The sequence below is a fragment of the Patella vulgata genome, chromosome 1 (genome assembly GCF_932274485.2).
Source record: "Patella vulgata chromosome 1, xgPatVulg1.2, whole genome shotgun sequence".
Taxonomy (NCBI): domain Eukaryota; kingdom Metazoa; phylum Mollusca; class Gastropoda; family Patellidae; genus Patella; species Patella vulgata.
In genome coordinates this window covers 77,772,166-77,799,831 of record NC_065879.2, presented here as the reverse complement: position 1 = coordinate 77,799,831, position 27,666 = coordinate 77,772,166, and the positions used below count along the sequence as shown (strand labels likewise).

The 27,666-nt window shown below is 36.4% G+C and overlaps 1 protein-coding gene across 1 annotated transcript; it reads left to right on the top strand.

Moving 5' to 3' along the window:
* Nucleotides 1-27,666, top strand: LOC126810845 (zinc finger protein 436). Its single transcript, XM_050536159.2, has 3 exons — nucleotides 1-137; nucleotides 2,918-3,116; nucleotides 25,175-27,666. The coding sequence occupies exons 1-3, from the start codon at nucleotides 1-3 to the stop codon at nucleotides 26,927-26,929; spliced, it is 2,091 nt and encodes a 696-aa protein (XP_050392116.2). The 3' UTR covers nucleotides 26,930-27,666.

The window sequence follows — 27,666 nt, the reverse complement described above, 5'->3', positions numbered from 1 at the left end:
ATGGCGTCGCGTGGTCGTGCGAAGGTAAATAACAATTTCACGATTTCCGTATCTACCAAAGGAACAGAATGTTTTGCCAGCAATTGTACCAATTATCAAAACCCTACATCGAAATTGAATGGAATAACCTTCCACAGGTAAGAAATTCAACCTATTAGCGACAGGTATAGGCCCATTGCTATAGGCCTACTGTGTCACTGTTTATTTAAGAACATAGAATCGGGAGTGGGCGTGGCAATGGATTCAGGGGAGTAGGTCGTTTCATCCCAAATTTACATGGGTCGTTTCATCCCACTTATATCGGGTCGTTTCATCCCACAAATTTAAAAACCGGTATTACATGAATTTTTAATATTTTATGTCAATGCAATTTTATCATGAAAAATGTCCAACTTCTGCCTTTGCATACGCTTTAGCTTATTTTTCGAATATTTTATTTATACAATATGTCAATGCAATTTTAACATGAATAGTGTCCAAAGAATAAAATTGCACATAGCCACTATTTCGACACGTCATGTTATCTTGCCTCAAATAACCCGGCGTTGAAAAAAAGCATACATGCTGTGTCCACCTTACAACAGGTTACATTTATTTATGATTTATTTTATAATTTATCACACAGTTTAGACCGCAATGTGTTACGATTCGCATTTTGGTATTCTAAATTGATTCTTATTTGGAATTCTTATATTTGGAGTTGTTTAGTTCCATTTTGTGTACGGAAATTAAATCAACGATTAGTTTTAGAATTAATTATGGTTTCGAAATAATATCAATCTAATTTGATAAATAAAAGACAACTAACTAGCTAAATCGCTAACATTTGGGACCTAGAAATTGACACAAGTGGGTCGGAACTCATATAATACTGTTATGAATGTATATAAACTGATATACATTCAATGGTTTCTGTTTTTACTCTAGTTTCAAATCAGTTATGTTCCGCTAAATAAGCCAGCAGTCTCAATCGAATGCAAATTTCTAGCGCCTGGTTATTCCAGTCTACATACGCCGTTTGGTTTGGTGCAATATGTCTAGCCTCGTTCCTCGAGTCTCTTGCTAGAACTGGGGCTGAAACGCATTATGGTACACGATTCGTGTACCAATGGTAAAATGTTTATTTTGTCTTAAATATTGGATATCAGAAGCCCATCTTTTTCCGGTAAGAACACAGCATCAATGTTGATTTAAATTGACAAATAATTTGTGTTTTCAATGTTGAAGATTTTGGATGATATTGAGTTAGAGACTTAGCTACTTTAATATCTTTATTATTGTGAATAATCTGTTTTCAGCCTCACGTAAACCGAAAGAGAAAAACAACTTTTGTCTAATATTAATACATACCGGTACAGTCTTAACTTTTATCGAGTCCGAAAAGTCGTAAAACCGAGTCCGAATTGTCTTTTGTGTTGAGTCCGAAATGACACAGGAGCGAAATGTTGTGATACCCAATGTAGTATTATGCAATACTGATAGTCACTGATGCATGTTGACTGCATGCTATTTATAACCTGTCCTTAGAGGCTACATGTAGCCTATTGAAGGTGTTGGGATGTTATTTCCTTTGATCTCTAATGCATGTTATGAGACATACATGTATCAACCAGTTGTGACGTTGTGACGTCATCAGAGGGTGATAGCTGCATGATATCGCCCTCTGATGAGATCACAACAGGTTTAAATCACTCTGCAATGAAAAAGGTCACAAATTCTTTCTTTGAACATTTTAATCACTTTTTTGTACAATGTTGTCAAACGATTCCGATGACAAACTTTGCCAGGCCCATGTTACTTAGTTTCTTCATCTGACCATCAAGAACTTGTCTGTAACTCTCAAATTCTGGATTGTGTAGTATATCCACGTCAGTTTTAATTGCAATCTGTAAATGTGAAACTATTCCTGTAACTAAATAAGGAATTCGGTGGGTAATATTCATCATTTTATTTTGCTTACATCCAAAACGAATCTAGACATCCAAAAAATAATAGTTCACAGCCAACTGATTTCTGTGTACGGTACAAAATGTATTTATGGACACAGTATTGTTGGCACACTCACTGACGTCTTGTCACTCGAAATTGAAAAGAGTTTATCATTTACATTTACATCTTCGTCACAATCCGAGTACTGTTAAATATTTTCTCCATAAATTCTGCACTTTGACTAACTTTAAATGATTATTTGTTAGAATCTGCGTTTTCTTTTTCAACCATATTTTCTACAAACTGAAGTGCTCAGATCAGTTAACGTCCAAATCGTTTGACAACATTGCCGCACATTTCACATATTAACCCTCAGTTAGGGTAATATAATATTTATCTTGCACACATTACACGAATGAATATTCATTGGAATAGGAATTGTCTGATGGCGGTTGTTGGACCAACATGTAGCCTAGCCAATCTGATTGAAACACAGATATGTGACAGATCCTATTTCGTTTCGTTTTTTTATAGTTAAAAATTTCGTTTTACTTGTCTTTACTACACTAGGATCTGGAAGAGTTGTAATATTACCAGCGTTTTGGTTGAAGTGAGGGATTGGCCAATGAAACGGTCTGTTACGGCAACATCTTCCGTGTCATGCACGGAACTGTGGGTAATCCACTAGAAACGTCAACGCTGACACAACCTTCCAGTACAACTTGTCAGATCTTCATGTACACATATTGTATGCCATCTAAAGTGTAAAAAAGACAAAACAGAATATAGATCTGTATTTGAATCAGATTGGTAGCCTAGCCTATTGCTTTGTAAATTTAGTCTATTATTATAGACTACTACAGATGGAGGCCAGCTTATTGGATGTTATATTATGGTACTGGAATGAAATTGTGTCGTACATGCAATTAAAGTTAAGTCAATGGGCTGTTAAAATATAAACAATTTTGTTTTTTTTGTTTTTTTTTAGATTTCCGAATAAACTTAAGGACCTCAATAGATTTTTAATGTGGGAGAGAAACTGCAGCAGACTTGACAAAAAACCATCAATGCGATCTCTCCTATGCAGTGTTCATTTTAGTAATGACTGTTTTGATCGCACTGGACAAATTGTAAGACTAAAGACTGGTGCAATACCAACAAATTTTGATGTCACAGGACACTTACAGGTAAGCATTTTGCAATTTGTAAACTTTTATTAACTCCTAAATTAACAGTGAGCAAAGACCAGCCAGACCACCATGGTCCAAGACAGATTAACACGTATTCAATACATTGTTTTTATACGCCCACATTGAATTGTGGTCGTATACATGTATTGTCATCGCCCCATTCTGTCGGTCTGACATCCGCAATTGCTTGTGGACGCTCTAGAGGTTAAAGTTAATATCCGATTGATTTTAAATTTATACACAGTGTTTAAAGGTCATGATACAAAGAATCCTATTGATTTTCAACGATTTCCAATAATTACTGCTAGAGTTATGGCCCTTGATCACTTTGAAAACTTATGTGGACGCTCGAGAGACTAAAGTTTAAATCTGATTGATTGACTTTAATTTATACACAGTGTTTAAGGTCATCAGACAAGAAGATTCCTATTGATTTTCAACAATTTCTGATAAAGTGCCAGAGTTATGGACTATGATCACTTTGAAAAAATCTTGTGGATGCTCTAGAGGCTAAAGTTGATACACAGTGTTTAAGGTCATCAGATGAAGAATCCTATTGATTTTCAACGATTTATGATAATTGCTGCCAATTAGTTCTAATTCAATGTAAGTGAGTGATGAAACTTGGTGTATAGTTTCATTACATCAATACCTTGACAAAGGTAAGCAATTTGATTGGTGTAGGCTTTCATTAGGTGAATGCCTTGATGGAGTTCGAAGATGAGCATTTTCTGTTTATGGTAAGCAGAGATAAGCAATTTGATTGGTTGATGCTTTGGGGCACGATAAATTTGTTTATAGTGAAGTGAGAGCGATGAAACTCCGAATATAGATTCATTATATCATTACCTTGACTATGTTCTATGGTGAGAATTTTCAGCCCTGGCTAAGGAGCGATAAGCAATTTGATTGGTCATGACTTTGGAACATAACAACTCTGCTTTTAATTGAGGTAGAATGTTTAAACTTGATGTAGATGTTCAATAGGTGAATGTCTTTCGAGCTGAAGCTAAGAAGAGCTAATCTATTTCATTGGTCGATGCTTTGGGACAAGATAATCTAATTGATTCTATTTGATAGAGAGTGATGAACCTTAGTGTTTAGTTTGATTGCTCGATACTTTTGAAAAAAATAAATGTGCTATTAATTAATATGTGTCCTCTATTTATTTTGGGATTTCGGCGGAGGACATCAGTCTCACTGTTGGCTTGTTTTACACTGTGTTTACGCCTATATATTATATTTTTGATTGACTTTAAATTGATACACAGAGTTTAAGATCTTGTGATGAACAAGTACATATATATTGATTTTCAATTCACCGTGTTCTACAGCAAAACTCTGTGATGCACCGTGAAACTCTGTGATCCACTGCACGCTAGCGATTCGCTATGCATACTCACATACTCGGCGATTCTAGTCTTAAACTCTAGCCGTGTACTGTAGGTCCTAATATTAACTTGTAGGCCCAATAAATATTAACAAATCACACACCCGACAATTAATGAACTGAAGCAGAATCAAGTGACATGGCGTAAAAGGCGACACTCATGTGGCATTGACAGAAAGTGACAGCTTGTCAGACATTGATTTTGCCCCATATGTTCATCCCTATCAGTACTAGCCAATTAGAAATGTGAGCAACAACTGTGACCATGATGGTTCGGAACATTCTACCATTTCTAGGGAAGAAGAACAATCGCTGCAGGCTGCTGCTGATGATGATGTAAATTAGTTCAGAATACCTTGTCTTATTACAGTCCTTCGATTCTCGATAACTTGTCACTTCATTTATGGATCTTCATGCTTCATCAGCGAAAATATATCTGAGAAAACCTATTAATTCTAATAAGTTTACCCTAGCCATAGGGTAATATGGTATTACATGTACAGTATTACAATTCCGACATGGTACGGGATGGATACAATATGCCGGATTAGACAGCATGTCAGAATACCGGTACTCAATGCTGGAAGTATTATACCGGAAGTACTAGATGTAGAGTGCCGAGGTTTGCCGAATGTGTATTTGACATGATAAAGGAGCTAAATCGCTAACATTTTGGACCTAGAAATTGGCACTGAGTCGCAACACATACATGTATAATAATGTAATATGAATTGATATAAACTGTTTTACATTCAATCGTGTCCGTTTTACTGTGAATTATCATCAGTTAAGTTCGGCAAAATACGCCAGAAGTCTCAACCGCAAGTCAGTTTCTAGCGTCTGGTTATTCCAGTCAACACCAATATTATTTATTGCGCATGCTCTCCAAATAAGAATATGATATCACCGTTTGACATGACTTGTGGAATATGTCTAGCCCCATTCTTTGAGCACCTTGTTACAAATGGCGCTGAAACGCATTATGGTACACGATTCGTGTACCAATGGTAAAATGTTTATTTTGCCTTAAATATTGAAAATCAGAAACCCATCTTTTCCAGGTAAGATCACAACACCAATGCTGATTTAAATTGCAAAAAAAATCGTGTTTTCAATGTCGAAGATTTTGGATGATGTTAAGTTACGGACTTAGCTACTTTAACACCCAATGATTGAAGGCCGGATTATCAAATGTTAATTCAACACAAATAGTGTAACGGGACCACTGATTGAAGGCCGGATTATGCAATGTTAATTCAATGGTGTGACGGGACGACTGATTGATATCGTAATTCGGAATATTAAGGTTCCAGACTACTCTAAACTTTTTTGGTTGAAGTAATAAGGAAATAAATCAGGGCATGAAAATGAAGACAGATTGCCGTAGTATTCAGATGTCGGAAGTGACAAGAGTCCACTGTATATGCCCTAGCCTACTTTCTTTGTTCAACAATTGGAAAACCAGGGTCACGTACAGGCCTATGCTGAAAAAAAATTCTATCACATTCATTTAAATGTACCTACCATTGTTAACTCTGTGAATATACGATAGACAGTAAGCGCACAGGCGCAGGGGAAGTGATGTAGACTGCATAGGGTATGTGGCGATCAGTTGTTGGGAGACCGCCGCCAGCATGGAGGTCGGACATTTAAATGCGTTGTATATATCATCTATATGGTTTTAATGGTATAATAAATTCTTATAAACTAATGAGTTTTCACCTCAGTACCTGTACATGTACAATGTAGTTATATCTGACAGACTTAACATCTAGAATTATATATGATCGACTGCAAAATCATCAATATAGGCCTACACCTACTACTAATGTGGAAGACACTTCAAAAAAAGGATATTAATTTACATTGGTGTTTAGGCTACATGTAGGCCTACCTGGCTGTGTTGTTTACATTTCGTTGCTATGGTTACATCAGTCATTTCTATTGCTAGATTTTGATAGCGTGTCGGTTTCACCATAGAACTATGTACAGTTTTCACATAGAAAGATAACACAATTACTATATCCTGATCAACAATAATAGTATTAAAATTTCACTGGTTAGTGGACTTTAGTACTTAATTAGGCCAGGGCCAACTACTTACCTCGATTGAACATCGCTTCCAGCAAGCCGCTCGAGTCGTAGTTGCACTGTCAAAATTAACCAACTTTTTATTCGGGAACAATGTGGGCACGGCATCTGCCTTGAGTTTCGCTCTTTGGTTTTCATATCCCAGTTCCTTCAATCGAGCAAGATAACGTTCGTAAGCAGATAACTGGAAATACTCTGTTGAAATCTCGGTTAATTTTGATATTCATGCATATCAGACTGTAACTTCCTGGATTATGGCCCCTGATTTTACCAAAAAATCAGTCTTATTTTTTTAGCTCATTTTCTGGCATAGTTTGGGCGTATCTTGATGGCAACGGCTTGTTTAATTTTATACTGCAGGAAAATAATGATGTTATAATATTGTCATGTTAAAGAAGAGAAAACTGATGATATAGATGTATATTGTCATGTTAAGGAAGAAAAAACTGATGATGTAGATGAATATGGTCATGTTAAAGAAGAGAAAACTGATGATGTAGATGAATATTGTAATATTAAAGAAGGGAAAACTGATGATGTAGATGAATATGGTCATGTTAAAGAAGAAAAAACTGATGATGTAGATGAATATTGTAATATTAAAGAAGGGAAAACTGATGATGTAAATGTTAAGGAAGAAAAAGGTGTTGATGTAGATGAATCTTGCCTTGATGAAACATGCTATCAAATGGGTTGTAAATCAAGTTCTAAATCTGATTTTGGAGATTTGCAAATAAACACAGAAACTCATACTGAAGAAAAACATTTTAATTGCGATGTTTGTAGTAAATCATTCACAAAAAAAAACGTATAAAGAGACACATGAAAAGTCATACTGGAGAAACACCTTATCATTGTGATGTTTGTAGTAAATCATTTACCCGTAAAAGAAACACATGAAAACTCATACTAGCTGGTAGTTCCTTTAGGAACTGTCTCTGAGTACGCTGACAGTTCCTACCACTTGCTATATAGTCCGATCAGAGACAGTTCCTAAAGGAACTAACTGGTTGGGAGCCCCAAGCTGAAAAAAAAGCTTGAAAACTCTGTATAGTTATGGCACTACATGTATATATATATATATACATCATTATAAAACAAGCCGACAAAGGAGGTGCCACTGTAGTTATGAGCTGTTCTAACTATAAAACCATGGCTTTGGATATATTAAGTGACACAGATAGCTACATAAAAATTGATGCCGAAATGAGCGCAGATACATTCAAAAAGATGAAACAGCTAGTCAACAAATTCACCGATCAGCTGACGGAAAAGGAACACGATTATCTGACGCAATTCATACCTAGAGAGAGCAATTTTTACGGCCTGCCAAAAGTTCATAAAAGCAAGGCTATCAATGAGATATGCTCCTCAGCTACCAGTGAATTTGTCAATATGCCACATCCACCAGATTTAAAAATAAGGCCAATAATTGCGGGGCCAACTTGTTCAACACAACGCCTCAGCAACTTTATTGACATCTTATTGAAACCATATTTATGCCACGTGAAAAGCTATGTACGTGACACAATGGATTTCCTACATCAACTGCCAACAAAAGTCCAAGAAGAATCCATGATGGTGTCATTTGATGTAACGTCTCTATACAGCAACATCCCACATGATCTCGGTCTAAAAGGTTTAAAACTGGTTGGATAAATACCCGACCGAATTACCAGGCCGGATATCTGACTCACTGGTCATCTCAAGTGTGGAATTCATACTTCAAAACAATACATTCCACTTTGATGGTGACCACTACAAACAGATGAAAGGAACAGCTATGGGGACAAAAATGGCGCCAACATATGCAACTCTGGTACTAGCCTATTTAGAAGAACGACTATATGAAAAAGTTCAACTACAATTCGGAGACGCATTTATTAGCTATTTCATAAAAGCTTGGCGTCGGTATTTGGACGACTGTTTCATAATATGGACCCGTTCAAAAAATGACTTGGATATTTTCTTTAAAATATTAAATGATATGGATGTTAATATACAATTTACAATGGAAATGTCAAACACTAGATTAGCATTTCTGGACACGTTGGTTATCAAAAAAGGAGAAAAGATTGAAACTGATATCTTTTACAAACCTACTGGCACCAAGCAGTATTTGATGTTCACGTCATGCCATCCAAGTCACACCAAACGGAGTTTACCGTATAATCTAGCCAGGCGAATCCGAACAATAGTATCTGACAACAACCAACAGAAAGTTCGATTCAAGGAGCTGCGAATATTCCTTCGAAACAAACAATATCCACTAAATCTAATAAACGATGGAATATCCAAAGCTTTAAAGCTAGAGAGACGCGATCTGCTAACGGTGAAGGAGAAAAACACTTCACAGCGAAAACCTATTGCATTCGTTTCGACCTTCAACCCTAAAAACCCGGATATTATGAATAAAATTAGACATAATTTACCAGTGCTAGAAAATGATGAACGGATGAAAGAAGTTCTTAAGTCAATAGAAATCATCAACAGCAAACGTCAAAGCAATAGTTTGAAAAACATCCTAACGAAGGCTAAATTCACCTCTGAATCATCACACCCAACAAAATATGAGGTGAAAAAATGCCAGCGTGGAAACTGTGGTACCTGCGAACACCTTATGGAAGGGCCATCAATCACCTTCAAAGGTCACGGGACATTTAACGTGAATGCTAATTTAACATGTGCATCACGAAATGTGATCTATGCCATAACTTGCGCGGGTTGTACGGAGCAGTATATCGGTCAAACTGAATATTTGAGATCGCGAGTTGCTGTACACAAATCACAGATAAAAAATCTAGAATATCGCATGATATCCCTGAGCGAACATCTGGACATATGTGCACACAACTTTAATACAAAATTCCAAATATTCCCGTTTTACCAGCTCCTAAATGATTGCACAAAACAGAGAACAGTTAAAGAGGAATATTTCATTAATAAATTTAGACCTCTGCTAAACAAATATATTAGCTTAATTGATCTCCTATTGATAAGTAGCTAACTGAATAGTGTGTTATGTACATATTATATTTGTTTATTCATTCATCACTATTCATTCATTTATTCATTCATTCATGCAATGTAATGTACCTCTATTGTGACGTCACGAGGGTAACCTTGCAACGTTATAAGTATCAATGGCTTCCTGATGAAAATATATTGAAACATGTAGAAGCAAATCGGTGTTATTTTTATATTTTATACTATGATATACATGTACATGTATAGTGATTCTCTATCATAAACTATCAAGAATGTCTGTTAAAATAGACTGCTTTTGTTTATGGGGGTGCCATAAGTCTGTTTTGGGTTCTCAATATTAACAGAGTTGACTTGACGTTCTCTTATTTATCAATATTCAGAATTTTTGTAGTGAAACAAATGAACACCTACCTACGAGAACGTAACTAAAAACGCTGAGATATATAGTGTACTGATGTGCTTGTTTTTAGCTACGATTGGATGCCTTTAGTTCCAAGTGGCAAACTCAATTTCTTTATTAATGCATGTACCATCTTTAAAATAAGTTATTTTATATTATTAGTACTTATTACACATATGCAGTCCAATCTACTGAAACAACATTCAATTATCAGCAAATATTGACAATAAAGTTTAATCAAGCAATGTTTTTATCAAAATTGATTCGGACGTTCATAATTACGGCATATTACTACTGCGCAACTCTGATCAGATTAGTACTTGGATTGGCTATTGCACACGAGGCCCCGCCCTTATGTGTTACAGACGTAAATTTAAAATGTCGGAAATAGCAATCTACTGTCGCTTTGATTTAAAAATAGGGGATTTGTACCCGTTTCAGGTAGGATTATATCCTTAATTGTAGTTGGGTGTGGCAGAAATATTATAAATAACAATAATGAATCGTTGTTTTGATTAAAAATATTGTCAATTTTGTTGACAAATGCCGGGTGCGAATCGCTCCCGGATGTGCTACGTTGATGTCAATAGCACCATTTCTTATCTGGAAACACGGAGGGTGGAGAGATAAGGTTTGTTATTTAATGAACACCCATTATTCATTATTTCATGATTTGCAACTTGACAAAATCTGCTCCTATATTCGAATGGATCTCAGGTCTCTGAGCATGTGCAATACAGCTCAATTTTGGATCGATCATTCCTGTGTACATGTACCTAGGAGTGTGCAGCCGAATTTGGTTTAAATATGTTTGTATTTATATTGTCTGTATTCACATGTTCATGTAACAATTGACAAAGAAATAGGTCTATTTATCTTGGTATTTATATGTAAACGAATACCTGACAACTCATCTCAAAGACAACTCATCCCAAGACAACTCATCCCAAGTGAGAAGACAACTCATCCCAAGATATTAGCTACATGTATATAGGCGGAGGACTGGGAAGTTCTAACTAGCTTAGTTTTCAAAAGTCGTTGCAACTCACCGCTGTGGAAAGTTTTAATATTTATTTCTCGAGAAATAAGCCTAATGTGTTGTAAACAAAACTGCCACACTCCAATTTATGTGCCAGAAACGTTTTAAACAAATAATCTAAACGACAGCATTTTTTGTCCTCGCAATAATAAAAGTAGTGAGACGGCGAGCCTTCAGCCAATGAAAATCTAGTAAATAGCGAATAACAGTAAATACACGTGACCTTAAGGAGAATTTAATCGATCACTGTCGTGTTTTGCTATAATATAATTAGGTCGATTTTTTTTTTAGCCAAACTCGTTGTAAATCATATTTCTAATGAAAAGAAAGTGCGCGCTATTAATACTGGTATTTACCGGTGTCGGCTAACATGTAATAAGTGCATAAATGTGAAAGATTTAGGTCAGCAATGACTCATTGGGTAGAGTGTCCAACTGACAGCTGCTTACCACTTGGCAATTATGTGCCGTGTTTTCGGACCCTCCACCCCATCAGACGAACAGTTTTCCCCGATGCCAAACAAGCTTTACCCCTCTTACCCCCGTGAAGCTGCTGTCGGTAATACCTGACGGGCTTGTCCTCTCTCAACAAATTCTTAGCTGTTTCTAGCCTGTGTAAATGTGAGGAATTAATTTATTATTCTTAACAAAGTACACGACACTGTGGAATTAATTTTTGCATGCATCGTATTTAACGTCCCACCACAGCTCCGAGTATTAAGATAATTTGAGAAGGGTTGGAAATGTTGATTGATAGCAATGATATAGGCCTATATATAATTGAATATAAATATAGATAATTGACAAATATCAAAATCAATCAAGGTGTGTGAAGCTATATTTTATTAGAGGCTCTCTTCCTACTGTATTTGTCTCTGCATGTGTAGACATACATGTACATACTTTGCATTGTCAAGTTCACCCCCCCCCCCCCCCAATATTAACTTGTTAGAATAGATCCCCTAAGCCCACCTTTCCTCATCTCTAATAAAGTTGACACTGTAGCATCCATATAATATAACTATGCATAAATCAAATGCAAGGCCCAGCCCCCCCCCCCCTCACACACTGCTTAATCCCCCACCCTCCATATAAGGTTGGAAATACCTTTTAATATCAATATACCCACATCCATACCAAAGGCACCCCTAATAAGGTTTGGCAATGTAATAACAATTAACTGATGTTTTGTGGACAGTTATTTGTGTTTGCTAAATTATGACTCTTTGAAATTAATGCATAGGTATAATACAGGTTGTGTTCTAATAACTGGCTAAAATGTCCCTTGTTTGTCCATTCCCCTATTTTAAAAAAAATATACATAGACTACTTGGTCTTGCTCAAAGGAGTGGTCTATGGGAGTTTTAAAAATAATTTTTTTTTTAACTTTATTTATTAAAGATAATTGGATTATAGAGCAGGCAACCCCACTCTCCAAAAAAAAAAAAAAAAATACAAACAGATATAAATATTACAATCAAAACATAATGAAATTACAATAATAAATCAAATACATAAATATACACATATATATATATATTACATACACTCACACACACATGTACACACTACACATACACTAATTCATTGATAATTAACATCAAACAACTGAGAAAAAATGTACCATAATAGACTAAAATAAATATGTATGCGCTGCACATGTCTGATATATAAAGAAATAGTTAAGACTTTTAATACATGTAGTTCAAAAATTAAAGATTAAAATTACTGTAATGACTTTAATTCACAAAAGTTCTGATTTTAATGAAAATGAATATGGAAAAAACAGTATGTACAAGCTCTGTTGATAAGATATGAATTTATAGGCTTGAATCAGCATACAATAGATATGTAAAAAACATATATACAAAGTCATTTTAAAACTTATTAAAACATGTTGATTTTGATTTTATAATTATACTAAATCATTCATGGACTAAAGTGTACAAAATATGCATAATGAATTTGTTATGGTTAATATATGTTATAGCGAGTTCAATGATATTTGTTGATGTAATAATGAAAATATATATATTTATTTTTTTTATTGAGAATGTATTGATTATTATCTTTGTAACAATATATAGTTTTTAAAATTCAACATTCTTCTTCATCATCATGATCATCATCATTATCATCCATAGCCATCTCTGTGGGTGTAGGTGTGGCATTTTGACAGTCTTTACATCCACATAGATCTGTACAGGAAAGAGCAGCAACTTTACACGAACATCTACAATTAATACAATTGTGTGATAGATTAAATTATCTTTGCTCAATTAACAATATATTACCAGTAATATAGTAACTTAGCTCAGACTTCCTGGGAGAATATTAATTTCTAAACTATAATTCTTGCATGATATTTATACTAGAATATATCGCCTAAAACTACGAAGCCCAATTAACCGGCCCACTAGATCCCTACATCTAAATTTTTTTTGAGCAATGCAATCTCTAAATGAAATCAAAATCTAAAATTGCTTATTTAAATAGCATTTCCGCCTGCAGATCTTTTCACGGCTTAGACTAATTGCCTTTGATTTTTCTGTAAAGGCTATTCCAAACTATGCTCCCACAAGACGGCAGGTTTTGTTTTAGACCAATCACCGACGCAATATAAATTTGACAAAGTTCCATGGAATCTGACTAATAATAGTAAGTGCAGGAGGACCGCACTACACGTAAAACAAAAATCTACAAGATAAACCTGCGGACAAGACAGAAAATAGACATTGCACTAATAAACAAATATCAAATCAAGTGAATGGATCCGGGGGTCAGCCGTAAGCGCTGTCCAGTCTCGGGCCTGTAGTGACACAGACTTCACTCAAATTTGAAAACAATCAGGAATACAAAAAGGATGTAACAGAAATAATGTAATTTTAAATATTATGTGCTGTACTCCATATTTCTAATATTACTTTATTGAAAATGATATTTCATAACCCTTGACATTGTAATTAATGACTAATATGTAATTTGTTAGTTATGTTTCATAAAAATGTTTTGCCCTTCACCAGTTCAGGCTTCGGTTCTGTTTTAAAACTTGAAAGTTTGCCCACCACTGGTTTGCGTGAAACCATGTATTGTGAACAAGTACTTTATATATTTCTAACAACAACCAACGTGAACACTCACAGCCTAGAAAAAATTTAAATACTAAGACTAAGAAAATACTAATAATAAAATAACTAATAATAACATACAAACATACCTTCGAGTTCGAACACATCTCGATACGTGATTGCAATGTTTTTTAATTCTTTCTTCTCCATCCAATATTCCACACAATGCCTCCAGGTGTTGTCGTTAAAAACCAGTAACTTGCAAGGCTGTGTTGCATTCTGATGAATAAGGCACTTGTTGACTAAATACGCCATGATTGAAGGATCGGGGCTAGAAGTTTTTTTTATTTTGATTGGCCAAAATGGCACTCGGCATTGATCATAGTGCGTATTCCTACGCATGTAATGTTTATTTTTTAGGTGATTAGGTTAAAAAGAATTCCATTTTTAAAAAAATAATTAATAAATACTGGCACATGCTGAATGTGTGGAGATCTGTTTTTTTAAATTAGTACAAAGAGACGTGTAATTTAAAAAATTAAAATCTCCCACAGAGGTTGTTGCAACGAACTTGAACGATAAATGTCTTCGGTCTTTCGCCTAATACTGAAACTCATGCATAAAGATATGGATATAATGTCATATTCTGACGAATTTCTATCAGACAATGATATGGCAACAATCAGCACGACTGGGGCCAACATTTCAGTCGCATGTATGGTTCCAAGATGGAATTGAAACGTGTACGCTATGATAAGTATTCAGAGCACCCAAAACTTAAATCAACTTAAAATTTAAAACAACAATATCAATTTTATTAAGATAACACATTTTTATAACAAAATCAGAATGGTCTGAGACTCAGACTCTGAGTGGTCTTCAAAGAAAGCAATTGTATAAAATCAAATATAACTGGCACGTATATTTGTTGGGATGAGTTGTCTTCTATCTCGACCCATGGTTTAAAGTTGGGATGAGTTGTCTTTTATCTTGGGATGAGTTGTCTTACATGTATATTGGGATGAGTTGTCTTATATTGGAATAAGTTGTCTTTGGGATGAGTTGTCTGGATACCATGTAAACATGCCTTTGTAAATTTAAATTTGATATCACATCAAAGAAATAAATATACATGTACTCGAAAGCATGTTTATTTTGTAAAGTTTCATTGAACAATGAGAGAACTAAATAAAGAATGACAGGCGAATCCAACTGATCAAGTTATGAACAGATTTGAGATGTAGACTGATATTTTCAGTTTTGAAGTTGAGTTTGTATAAGTGAATAGAAATTAAAAGATACATGTACATACCGGTAATTAAGAACAAGTTTAGAAGATCATGTTCCTTCTTGTATGATAGCATTTACACCAGAGTACATCTGCTGTTTATTGTCCCCCACTTTTCAAAGAAAGCAGGGGATTTTTAAAATGGGTCTGTCCGCCACACTTTTTGAGACACAATAACTCTCCTAAATGAGCAAGTACAGTGTATGTTCAAACTTTAGTTGCTATGGGCGTATGTTTCGTTGCTTGGGAACCTATCTTTATATTTATTCAGAAGACCACTGGGACCAAATTAAAATAACCGACGGCTCAACATAATTTTTATTTATCTTTACATCACATATCCTGAACTGTTACACCACTAAGACCAATATTTTTGTTAACAATAATTATCTTTATTCATAGCCAATGAATTTATCTGAAATGGGTCAACTGAAAACGCATTAGAAAATGTTAACGTGGAGATGAAACACATACATGGTTATTAAAGAGCTCTATACTAGAAATTCGTCATTTTTTGAGAGAATCTAAGAGGATTCTCATGACATATAATTATGCAATCTGTAGAATCCTCCGAATCATAATTAATAATACTATCTAAAAAACAAAATTGTCCTTATTGTTTATTGTCAGTATCAGAAAATGTCGTAGCCAAATTACGCTGATATGGCACCATGGCATTTTTTCATAACACAATTTGTAGTCTTTTATCCAGCATGTAACAGTCACTGATGTAACTTGCAAAAGTTTTTATTTATTCGTCGATGATAGACAAACGACACAATGATCACGTGACAACCATTACTGAAATTGCTGTGACATAACCTTCGATAAAATTTTTAAAATTAAGCCTCTGTCAACAGGTGTATATCATAACGGTAAACGCTATTTAGAACTGGTTTATTGACCTAATTCCAACTGATGTCACGTGTCATTGGAATTCGGCATTGGATATTCTGTTGGAAAAATATCCACCGTTTCTCTCTCCGTGCATTCGGTGTTCTATCAAGGATTATATTCAATGAAGATTTAAATTTACCAAACAACTACCTAAATTATTATTTTAATATCTGCCGGTACCTGAAATTAAAACGGACGGAGCGTGGAAGACGTATAATTGCGCAAATCATGCCAATATCGTCAACAATGGCCATGTGAATTTTTTTTTTTTATATAACGGATTATCAAAATCACTGTTAAATGTGCTAATGTTTCGGATTATGAACCACATGTCGCCGATTCTCACAAATTGTTGTAGCCGACAAAGCAAGTTGAGTAATAATTAACTCTTTGTAATTTATCCAAAAGTAGATTGATTATTTAGGATAACATGGTGACCGATTCATTGTTTTACCAGTCGGTTTGATTAAACACCAATCGGCTAAAGCCAACAAAATACAGCCAGCTGTGAACACTGACCCTGACTGACATTCAATAGTTGGACTCGAAAATTCTCAGTTTTTTTTTTTGTTGTTTTTTTTTTTTTTTCAGAAAATTTTTACGCGAATCGATGCATAAGCTCTTGAGATAATCCTTGCACGAATTAGATTTGGGAAAATCTCTAGCCCTGCTCTATCAAACTATAAAACATTAGCACTTACAGTTCTTTAGTAATTATAGATTCCCGTAAAAGTAATATATTGAAAAAAGGGAATAACTTTCTGATGAATTATTTTGAAAATATTTATACAACATGCATGGTCATTCAATTTTGAAGTAGCTAAGTCTCTGACACAATATCATCCATAGTCTTTGAAAACACGAATGGTGTGATCTTGCCGGGAAAAGATGGCCTTCTGATCTATATCTATATATATTTGTGACTGTCGTTTGTATGTCTGTCTGTCTGTTCGGGGTTGGCGGCTACACTAGGTCTGCCCCGAGTCTGAAATTTGGGGTATAAATGAAATGAAATGAAATGAAATGAAGTTTTATGGCACGTCAGCACCCACCGGGCTATATTGCGCCAAACATATGGTGATTTATGTGAGACAAGTTAAATAAATATCACAGATAAAGTATTATATGCATAAATAAAAACAATATCACAGTAAATAGAATTAAAAATAAAATAAACCTTTTATGCATATTAATATTTAAAATACAAAAATGAAATGATAAATATACAATTAAAATTTATGATAAAAACATGACTCTTTTAAAAAGTCTAGTAGGTTACAATATAAACCCGGTTGGGCAAATAGATGACATAGAGACTGGCAACGGTAATATTTCGATCTTATGTTCCTGAGATGATTGCACTCAATCAAAATGTGCTTCACAGTCAAAGGAACATGACAGTGAACACATTCCGGTTGAGGCTCTCGCTTCAAAATGAAAATATGAGTTAAAAAGGTATGACCAATGCGAGAGCGACACAAAACAACTTCATCTCTCCGGTTGGTTCTATAGGAGTTGGGCCAGTCTCCTAAGAGAGGCTTAATGTGATGAAGTTTATTTGTGCCTGCAAGATCCCAAGACCGTTGCCAGCGGCCATAAATGAAAGGATTAATGCAAGATTTAAAATCTGTGTATGGAATTAAAAAATAGGATAAGGGAAGATCTAAGGCAGACTTGGCAGCCAAATCTGCTTGATCGTTCCCTTTTATATCCATGTGACTGGGGAGCCAGCAAAGGACAATGTCCTTGCTGCTCAACTCGTGTGATAGTAGCAGATGGTAAATATCTGCTACTAATGGGTGATCAAGCTGTTTGTTATTTATTGCTTGTAATGATGACAAAGAATCAGTAAAAATAATATATTTTAAATTGGATGATGATTGAATGAACTCTAAAGCCTGAAGAATGGTCTGGAGTTCAGCTGTAAAAATGGAAGCAGCAGGTGGAAGGAGAACAGAAATGGTTTCAGATGGTGTCACGGTAGCCGAAGCTACCCGATCATCATCTTTCGAACCATCTGTATATATTGGAGCATAATCACCATATTTAGACCTTAGCTCTCGAAAGAGAGACTGAAAACCCGTCGAGCTAGTATCTCTCTATGTTGAGTAAGATCAAAATCGATCTTTGGGGGAGATATAGCCCACGGTGGAGTCCTAAAGAAAGGGGTATTCGCAATACTGTCGAGGCTGATACCAGCCTCCGACAAAAGGGGTTGTATGCGAATACCGAATGGTGGAATAACTTTAGTCTTGAGCAGATATAAATGCTCATGATAGGGTCTAAATATGGTGTTAAATGAAATATGGTTTGGTAAAGATGCTATTTTCGTAGCATACTGCAGGGCCATTTTATCACGTCTGTTGTGTAGTGAGGGCTCGTGCGCCTCGACGTATAAACTGTCCACTGGAGATGTACGAAATGCTCCTAAACTGATTCTAAGTCCCTGGTTGTGTATGGTGTCGAGCTCTTTGAGATAAGACTCGCCGGCAGACCCATACACAATACACCCATAATCGAGTTTTGATCTTACTAATGCTCGATATAATCTGAGCAAGACCTTACGGGCTGCCATCCAAGAACAGTTCTGGATCTGGATGTAAACCTCGTTTCTGACAGAAATGCATGCAGACAATCTTGGATTTCGAAAAACGAAATCCATTTTCGGTCGCCCATTGTTGAAGTGAATTCAAACAAAGCTGCAACTTACGTTCGATTATCCGCATGTCTGTAGAACCATATCACATCTGAAAGTCATCAACATAAAGAGCGCCGTTTGTACCTGGTTTAAGGCACGCTGGAATCGTGTTAATTTTTATAGCAAAAAGAGTAGGAGATAAAATACTTCCTTGTGGAACCCCCATTTCCTGAGGAAATGGGTCAGAGAATATTGATCCCAGTCGTACCTTAAATGACCTATCTTCCAGGAAATTTTTAATGAAGATAGGTAAGCGACCTCTTAGGCCGAGGTTATGGAGGTCGCGCATGATACCATGTTTCCATGTAGTATCATATGCTTTCTCCAGATCAAAAAATATTGCAACTAAATGTTGCTTCTGGATGAAAGCGTCCCTGACGAACGTTTCAAATCGAACGAGATGATCAAGAGTGCTCCTTTGGGACCGAAATCCACACTGGAGGTCTGTAATAAGGTTGTTGGACTCAAAGTACCAAACAAGCCTTCGATTGATCAATCTCTCCATGGATTTACAAATACAGCTTGTTAAAGCGATCGGGCGATAGTTGGTAGGATTCGTATGATCTTTACCGGGTTTAGGGATGGGAATTATTGTGGCTTCATGCCACGAAGGGGGGAATTTCCCATCAACCCAAATTCGGTTAAAAAGATCTAGTAAAATTAAGAGAGTGGAAAAAGGTAAATGTTTTAGAATTTGGTAGTGTATTTCATCTGGACCAGTTGCAGTATCCCGAGCTCGCTTTAGCGAATCCCGGAGCTCTGCAATGGAAAAGGTATCATTGTAGCATTCATCATTGCGGGACTTGAAATTAAGTCGCCTTTTCTCCTGATGAGCTTTAATGCCTCGAAAGGCATCAGAGGAGAAATTGGATGATGAATTAAATGAAATTGTACTGGCCAGAGAATTAGCAATATCAGGAAATGTTGTTAAGGTGGTACTATCAACATTTAGATGGTTAACTGATAATGCACTACTTTTACCTTTAATCCTACGAATCCTATCCCATACCGACTTCGATGTGATAAGGGAATTGATCCTTGAGACGTAACCTTGCCATGAAGATTTCTTTGCATGACGTATGGTTCTACGAGCTTTCGCCCGGACCATTTGGTATGCCGCAATATTCTCCATGGAAGGATGGTTCTTTAGTCGTCTCAGGATACGATCACGCTCTTTAAGAGCGGATTTGCAATCTTCGTTATACCATGGTTTATTGAAATGTTTTGGTGTAGTCGTGGTTTTTGGAATCGCCTGCTCAGCTACATTTTGAAGAATTGAAGTGAATAAGGCCATGGGTTCATCTGCATCTTCTAACTCTTTTGTATCAAAAGAGAAGAGACACAAAGATTCGAAAAGAGCCCAATCAGCCTTATGCAACTTCCACCTCTGAGGTCTTTCGACTGGAGAGGGACCATTATTATCAATGAAGATAGGAAAGTGGTCACTACCACACAGATCTTCATTTACTCTCCATGTAAAATCCTGAAACAGGACCGGGGAGCAAATGGTGAGATCAAGGGAAGAAAAAGAAGCTGTGGCAGGATGTAGATAAGTAGGCGAGTCATCATTTAATAAACACAAATTATTAATGTTAATGAAGTCCGCTATTTGTTTACCTCTGTTGTTATCATCTGGACTACCCCAGAGCGAATGATGACCATTGAAATCTCCCGTAATAATAAACGGAAGAGGAAGTTGTGCAACAAGGTCATTAAGATCTCTGGTATTAAGATGTAAACTTGGTGGAAGATATACAGAGCAGAGTGTTATAGGAATATGCAGAGTCACCCTAACTGCAACTGCCTGTAAAGGCGGGTTTAGGGCGACTTGACTCTGAGGGATATCTCCATTAAGAATAATGGATACACCCCCATGAGCTCTACCATCATTAGCTGAATATTGATGGTAACTAACAAAATGTCTAAAAGACAAAGTGTCAGAATTCCGCAAGAAAGTTTCCTGTAAACAAATAGCTAAAGGATTGAAATTTTGAATTAAAAGTTGAACTTCATTAAAATTTGGTTTCAAACCACGACAATTCCATTGAATAATGGAATTTACCATTGTCAGGGATAGTTAATTTTTGGCGGCTTACCGACGGGTTCCTTATGAACATCCGCGACGGTAATACCGTCCATCAGATCATCCCCATATCTATTATAGAGAGAGATAGGATTTTGTGAACCCTTTTTCTCTCTCTCGCGCATCTTTGCCAATTTCTTTTATTTTTTGGAAAGACCTTCTTGTGTTGGTAGAATACCCTTTAGCTGCGAGCCTGACCCAGTAGAACTGGAATCAAGCGTGATAGTTTCAGGGGGTGGCGAGGGTGATGACTCCTTGCCGTTCTGGGGGGGAAGAGTTAGGAATAATCCCAACATCTTCAGTTTGAGGCAAGGAAGATGAACCCTCGCCAGGCAAAGAATTAATAATTTGAATCGCGCTCTCACTGGTTTGCGATGAGCCCGATACCCCTTTTACATGATCTGATATTATTTTAGGCATTTTCTCTTTTTTATGCCAGGTTAAATCTGTCTGAACAGAAATGGTTCTAGTAGAAACTTTGGCTACACTTGAATAAGTTTTCCCCTGTGGTGCAATGGGAAAAAGTGTAGAAAGTTCTACTTGCTTTTTGGCATCAAAATATGACATTTTACGTTCAGACATAACCTGTTGGACTCGTTTCTCTTTTTGCCAAATAGGACATTCGCGAGAGTAGGCAAAGTGCTTACCCTTGCAATTAACACAACAGAAATCCGTCTGGCAGGTAGCGCTCTCATGACCATCATGGCCACAGCGAGCGCAGGTGTCTTTACCTCTGCAGACGGTTTTACTGTGTCCAAACTTTTGGCATTTGTAACATCGAAGAGGGTTGGAAATATACGAGTCCACAGGTATTCCACCATTTCATCCTCACTGCTGCCTTCAAGATCCCGACAACGAATAACTCCTCTACTTGAATTCAGTGACCTGTGTGGAGACACCTTGATAGGGATGTCTGCCAAAGATGTTGATTTAAGCAGCATGGTAGCATGCTGCTCTTTGGCACATTCTATCAAGAGTGTTCCATTTTTAAGTTTTTTAATAGCCTTGGTCTCACCGGCTAAGCCAGCAATGCCCTTGGTTATTAAAAATGGTGAAACTTTGGACAGGTCTGTAGAGGGACTCTCAATCAAGAGAAACCTCGGCCATGCCTTTGAAATTTTGCTTTTTAAATTAAATAAATCAGAAACGTCCTCTGTATTAGGGCGTTTCTGTTTAGTTTTTCGTTCTTTTATTGGTGTGGGGGGGACTGGGGAATCCATGAAATTTTTTTTTTTTGATTCACCCCTCGTCGTCCCCCAGGTTACTTCCCTGCCTACTAAGGGGAGGACTAGCGCGGATATCCGGCGCATGGCCTCAGGGCTCGACGAGGGGTATACTCAAGCCAGAAAGTAAAAATACTTATCTAACCTGATTGACCCAAGCCGCCGCTCTGTAGAATGTACTCAGGACACAAAGGTAATTCTTCTGAGTATAGAAAACAACTAAGCATTGAAATTTAGAAATGTACATTCTACAGAGCTAAAACGACCAAAGTCGATTGATCAGAGTGGGCCACAATGACCTCCCGTCTAGGTGAACCATGGGCCAAAGTAATGTGTTGCAGCGAAAGGGCTCGCAAGCCAAATCCCCACTCAATTACCAGGATTCCACTCTCCACCGACACGGGCCGCAACGCACGGCAAACACGTTGCCCCAATACAGGGATCCTTTTAGTTGCCTTTTACGACACGCAGGACATACGAAGGGTATATTCTTATCACCCCCTACACCCCAGGGGGGAATTTGGGGTATAGGGGTAGCTCGGACCGGGGAGTAACATAGGCCAGGTGGCGTTAGTCTACCACTTCCGGTTTCGGAGTTATGACCCCCGAGCGAAGCCGGTCTGTTCGGGGTTGGCGGCTACACTAGGTCTGCCCCGAGTCTGAAATTTGGGGTATAGGGGTAGCTCGGACTGGGGAGTAACATAGGCCAGGTGGCGTTAGTCTACCACTTCCGATTTCGGAGTTATGACCCCCGAGCGAAGCCGGGTATCCTGCTAGTAACCAATATTTAAAACAAAATAAACATTTTACTATTGGTACACGAATTGTGTACCCAATTCATGAAAGTTGAACATGTAGGTCCTAACATTAACTTGTAGGCCCAATAAATATTAACAAATTACACACACACTACAGCAATGTGTAAGGCATTTCAGAATTGTTATGGTTTTTTTTTAAAAAAAAAAATAGTTTTAGTAACAAATAACGGTAAAAAAAAAACAGTTTCCCAATTACGGAATCACCTGACAATTAAAGAGCTGAAGTTAAGTCACGTGACATAACATAAGAGGCGACACTCGTGTAGCAGTCAATGTATCTTTCAATATGGCATTTGCAGAAAGTGACAGCTTGTCAGACATTGATTTCCCGCCAAATGTTCCTCCCTGTCAGGACTAGCCAATTAGAAATGCGAGTAACAACGGCGACCATGTACTATTTATACGCAGTTATAACCCCTTGCTAAAACAGAGGGGTGTTATTGTCCAATCGACAGTGTCTAATTGACCAATCAAAACGCAAGATTCACCCTTAAGCATGTTGCAATCTACCATTTTTACAGTCCTTTGATTCTCATTAACTTTTCGCTTCATTCATAGATGTTCATGCTTATCGGGGGAAAAACTATTAATTCCAATAAGTTTACTCTAGCCATAGAGTAATACGGTATTATATGCCCTAGCCTAATTATTTGTGCAACAATTGAAAGACGAGGGTCACGTAAGTCCTTCGAGCGTCGCTTCCAGTAAGCCCCTCGAGTCGCAGTTGCACGGTCAAGATTAACAAACATTTTCTTCGGGAACGGTGCGGGCACTGGGCAAGGCATCTGGCTTGAGTTTCGCTCTTTGGTTTTCATATCCCACTTCCTTCAATGAGCAGGATCACGTTTGTAAGCAGATAACTCGAAATACTCCGTCGAAATGCCCCGAAGAAAGAGATGGAGATCAGCCCTTCTCGTCGCATTGCATTGACATCGCTGTGTCCAGACCTTTCTGCGTGTTGCCTACCTTGGAAAATTTTAAAAAATGACACATGTTTCCTGATGTATTGTTGGTGCTATTAGTACATCATCAAGCAACGCAACTGACCATGTTTATGTTTCCAGTTGGTCAAAATGACGGGATGCAGTGCTCAGCATACTCCTCGCCACTAGTGTTTCGTTTGATTAGACAGCTAATCCACTACTCACTGCTGTAAAGAAAGCAAATTCTCGTTCTGAATTATGCCTGGTCAATAGTCCGATTAACAACCAATAGCTAACTGCTTAACAATACCAAACAGAGCTCCAAATTGGACCAAATATGTTTACATAACGTTACGTCATGACTCGCGATTTTATTATGCCCAGTTAACCAGTGCATAGCAGAATATTGCAGAAAACTAATTGTGTGACAAACGAGGCTATCAACATGGATATAATGTAAACAATATTGTTTTGAGACGAACAACACTTTAACCGTTTTTAATACCTTTAATCACCGTCCAAAGTTTTAGGGAAGGCCCCTGATTAAAAGAAGGGCTGTCATGTTGCTGTACTTGGGGATAGATTTGATTGAACGGGAAGAATAGACACACTCCCTCGAAAGCGCAAGTATCAGAAGCTAATCCAGCAATGGCCAGAGAGGGATTTCTCGGGCCATTGCTTCAGGAATATGAATGCTCAGTTGCAATAGCATTCTATTGGGAAATTCACAACGTCTGTCGTCTCTGACGTCACTTACGGAAAAAATCAAAGCGAGGCTGCATAAATGTCAATTCGGGTTCTTTTGGTACATTTTTCCTTTATAAAAATATTCAGAATGACTTGCAATTTCACAGGGCCAAAAATATTATAATATTAACGTATTTTTCATATTAAAACAATTTTTTCGGTAGTATTCTCCTTTAAAATATATGTTTTTATATTCAAAAGATCTTGGTTAATTTTGATATTCGTGCATATCAGACCGTAACTTCCTGGATTATGGCCCCTAATGTTACAAAAAAAAAATCACAATCACATTTTTTTAGCTCGTTTTCTGGCCATTTCTTGCATAATTTGGGCGTATCTTGATGGCAACGGCTTGTTTTATACTGCAGGGAACTAATGATGTTATAACTTTTATATATTACAGGGAACTAATGATGTTATAACTTTACATCAATGTGTTGTATGCGACAAGATTTTTCAACAATATGATAATTTAGAAAATCACAAGAAAATATGTGTAAAAGAAGAGAAAACTGATGATGTAGATGAATATTGTCATATTAAAGAAGAAAAAACTGATGGTGTAGATGAATATTGTCATGTTAAAGAAGAGAAAACTGATGATGTAGATGAATATTGTCATGTTAAAGAAGAGAAAACTGATGATGTAGATGAATATTGTCATGTTAAAGAAGAGAAAACTGATGATGTAGATGAATATTGTCATGTTAAAGAACAGAAAACTGATGATGTAGTAGGAGAATATTGTCATGTAAAAGAAGAGAAATCTGATGATGTAGATGAATATTGTCATGTTAAAGAAGAGAAAACTGATGATGTAGATGAATATTGTCATGTTAAAGAACAGAAAACTGATGATGTAGTAGGAGAATATTGTCATGTAAAAGAAGAGAAATCTGATGATGTAGATGAATATTGTCATGTTACAGAAGAGACATCTGATGATGTAGATGAATATTATCATGTTACAGAAGAGAAAACTGACGATGTAGATGAATATTGCCATTTTAAAGAAGAGACAACTGATGATGTAGATGAATATTGTCATGTTAAAGAAGAGACAACTGATGATGTAGATGAATATTGTCATGTTAAAGAAGAAACATCTGATGATGTAGATGAATATTATCATGTTAAAGAAGGGAAAACTGATGATGTAAATGTTAAAGAAGAAAAAGGTGTTGATGTAGATGGATCTTGCCTTGATGAAACAAGCTATCAAACAGGTTGTAAATCAAGTTCTAAATCTGATTTTGGAGATTTGCAAATAAACACGGGAACTCATACCGAAGAAAAACATTTTAATTGCGATGTTTGTAGTAAATCATTCACAAAGGAACGTATAAAGAGACACATGAAAAGTCATACTGGAGAAAAACCCTATAATTGTGATGTTTGTAGTAAATCATTCACGGAGAGATATGTTCTGAAGTCACACATGAGAATTCATACTGGTGAAAAACCCTATAATTGTGATGTTTGTAGTAAATCATTCACAGAGAAAAGTGATCTGAAGAAACACATGAGAATTCATACTGGTGAAAAACCCTATAATTGTGATGTTTGTAGTAAATCATTTAGAATGCCTCGAGCTCTGAAAATACACACAAGAAGTCATACTGGGGAAAAACCTTTTTTATGTGAGGTTTGTAGTAAATCATTCACTGATGGTAGTAATCTAAAAGCACACATGAGAATTCATACTGGTGAAAGGCCCTTTAATTGTGACGTTTGTAGTAAATCATTCACCGAGAGAAGTGGTCTGAAGTCACACATGAGAATTCATACTGGTGAAAGGCCCTATAATTGTGATGTTTGTAGTAAATCATTTACAGAGAGATATGTTCTGAAGAAACACATGAGAACTCATACTGGTGAAAGACCTTATTATTGTGATATTTGTAGTAAATCATTTAGCATGCCTCGAGGTTTGAGCATACACATAAGAAGTCATACTGGGGAAAAACCTTATCATTGTAATGTTTGTAGTAAATCATTCACTGATGGTGGTAATCTAATTACACACATGAAAACTCACACTGGTGAAAGGCCCTTTAATTGTGATGTTTGTAGTAAATCATTTACCCGCAAAATTAACGTAAAGAAACACATGAGAACTCATACTGGTTGGGTGTCCCAAGCTGAAAAGAAGGCTTGAAAACTATGGATAGTTATGGCAAAATAATATGTATTGTTTAATGGTCGAGAGCGAGATATTAAGTAATATATTGTAACAACATGAGGGCCGTACGATTATTTGAAATAATGGTACTCCAACATCAAAGGATGACGTCACATCTGTATTTTAAATATATATATATATAAATAAGATGTTGGAAAAGAAAACAAACTACATATTTCAAGCTAGCGCTTTCAGATCCACTGAAAGCGCTAGCTTATATTGATTCTCTGTCATAAACTATCAAGAAAATGCACTTGCTGTATTTTCTAAGATACATGTATGTCCATTTGAATGTTTGTTAAAATAGACTGCTATTGTTTACAGGGGTGCCATAAGTTTGTTTTGGGTTTTCAGTGTTAATGGAGTTGACTTAACATTCAGAATTTTTGTACTGAAACAAACGAACACCCATTATTCATTTAATTCACGATTTGCAACTGAGCATGTGGTCAGTTTTGGATTGATCATTCCCATGTACATGTTTCGTGTGCAGCCCAATTTTGTTTAAATATGTGTGCATTTATATTTTCTGTATTCACATACATATGTAACTATTGATAAAGAAATGTCTATTTATTGTGGTATTTTTATGTAAATTTAAAATTGTCATATCAATGAAATAAATATACATGTACTAAATGAGAGTACTAAAGAATGACATGCGATTCCACCTGATCACGTTATGAATAGGTTTGAGATGTAGACTGACATTT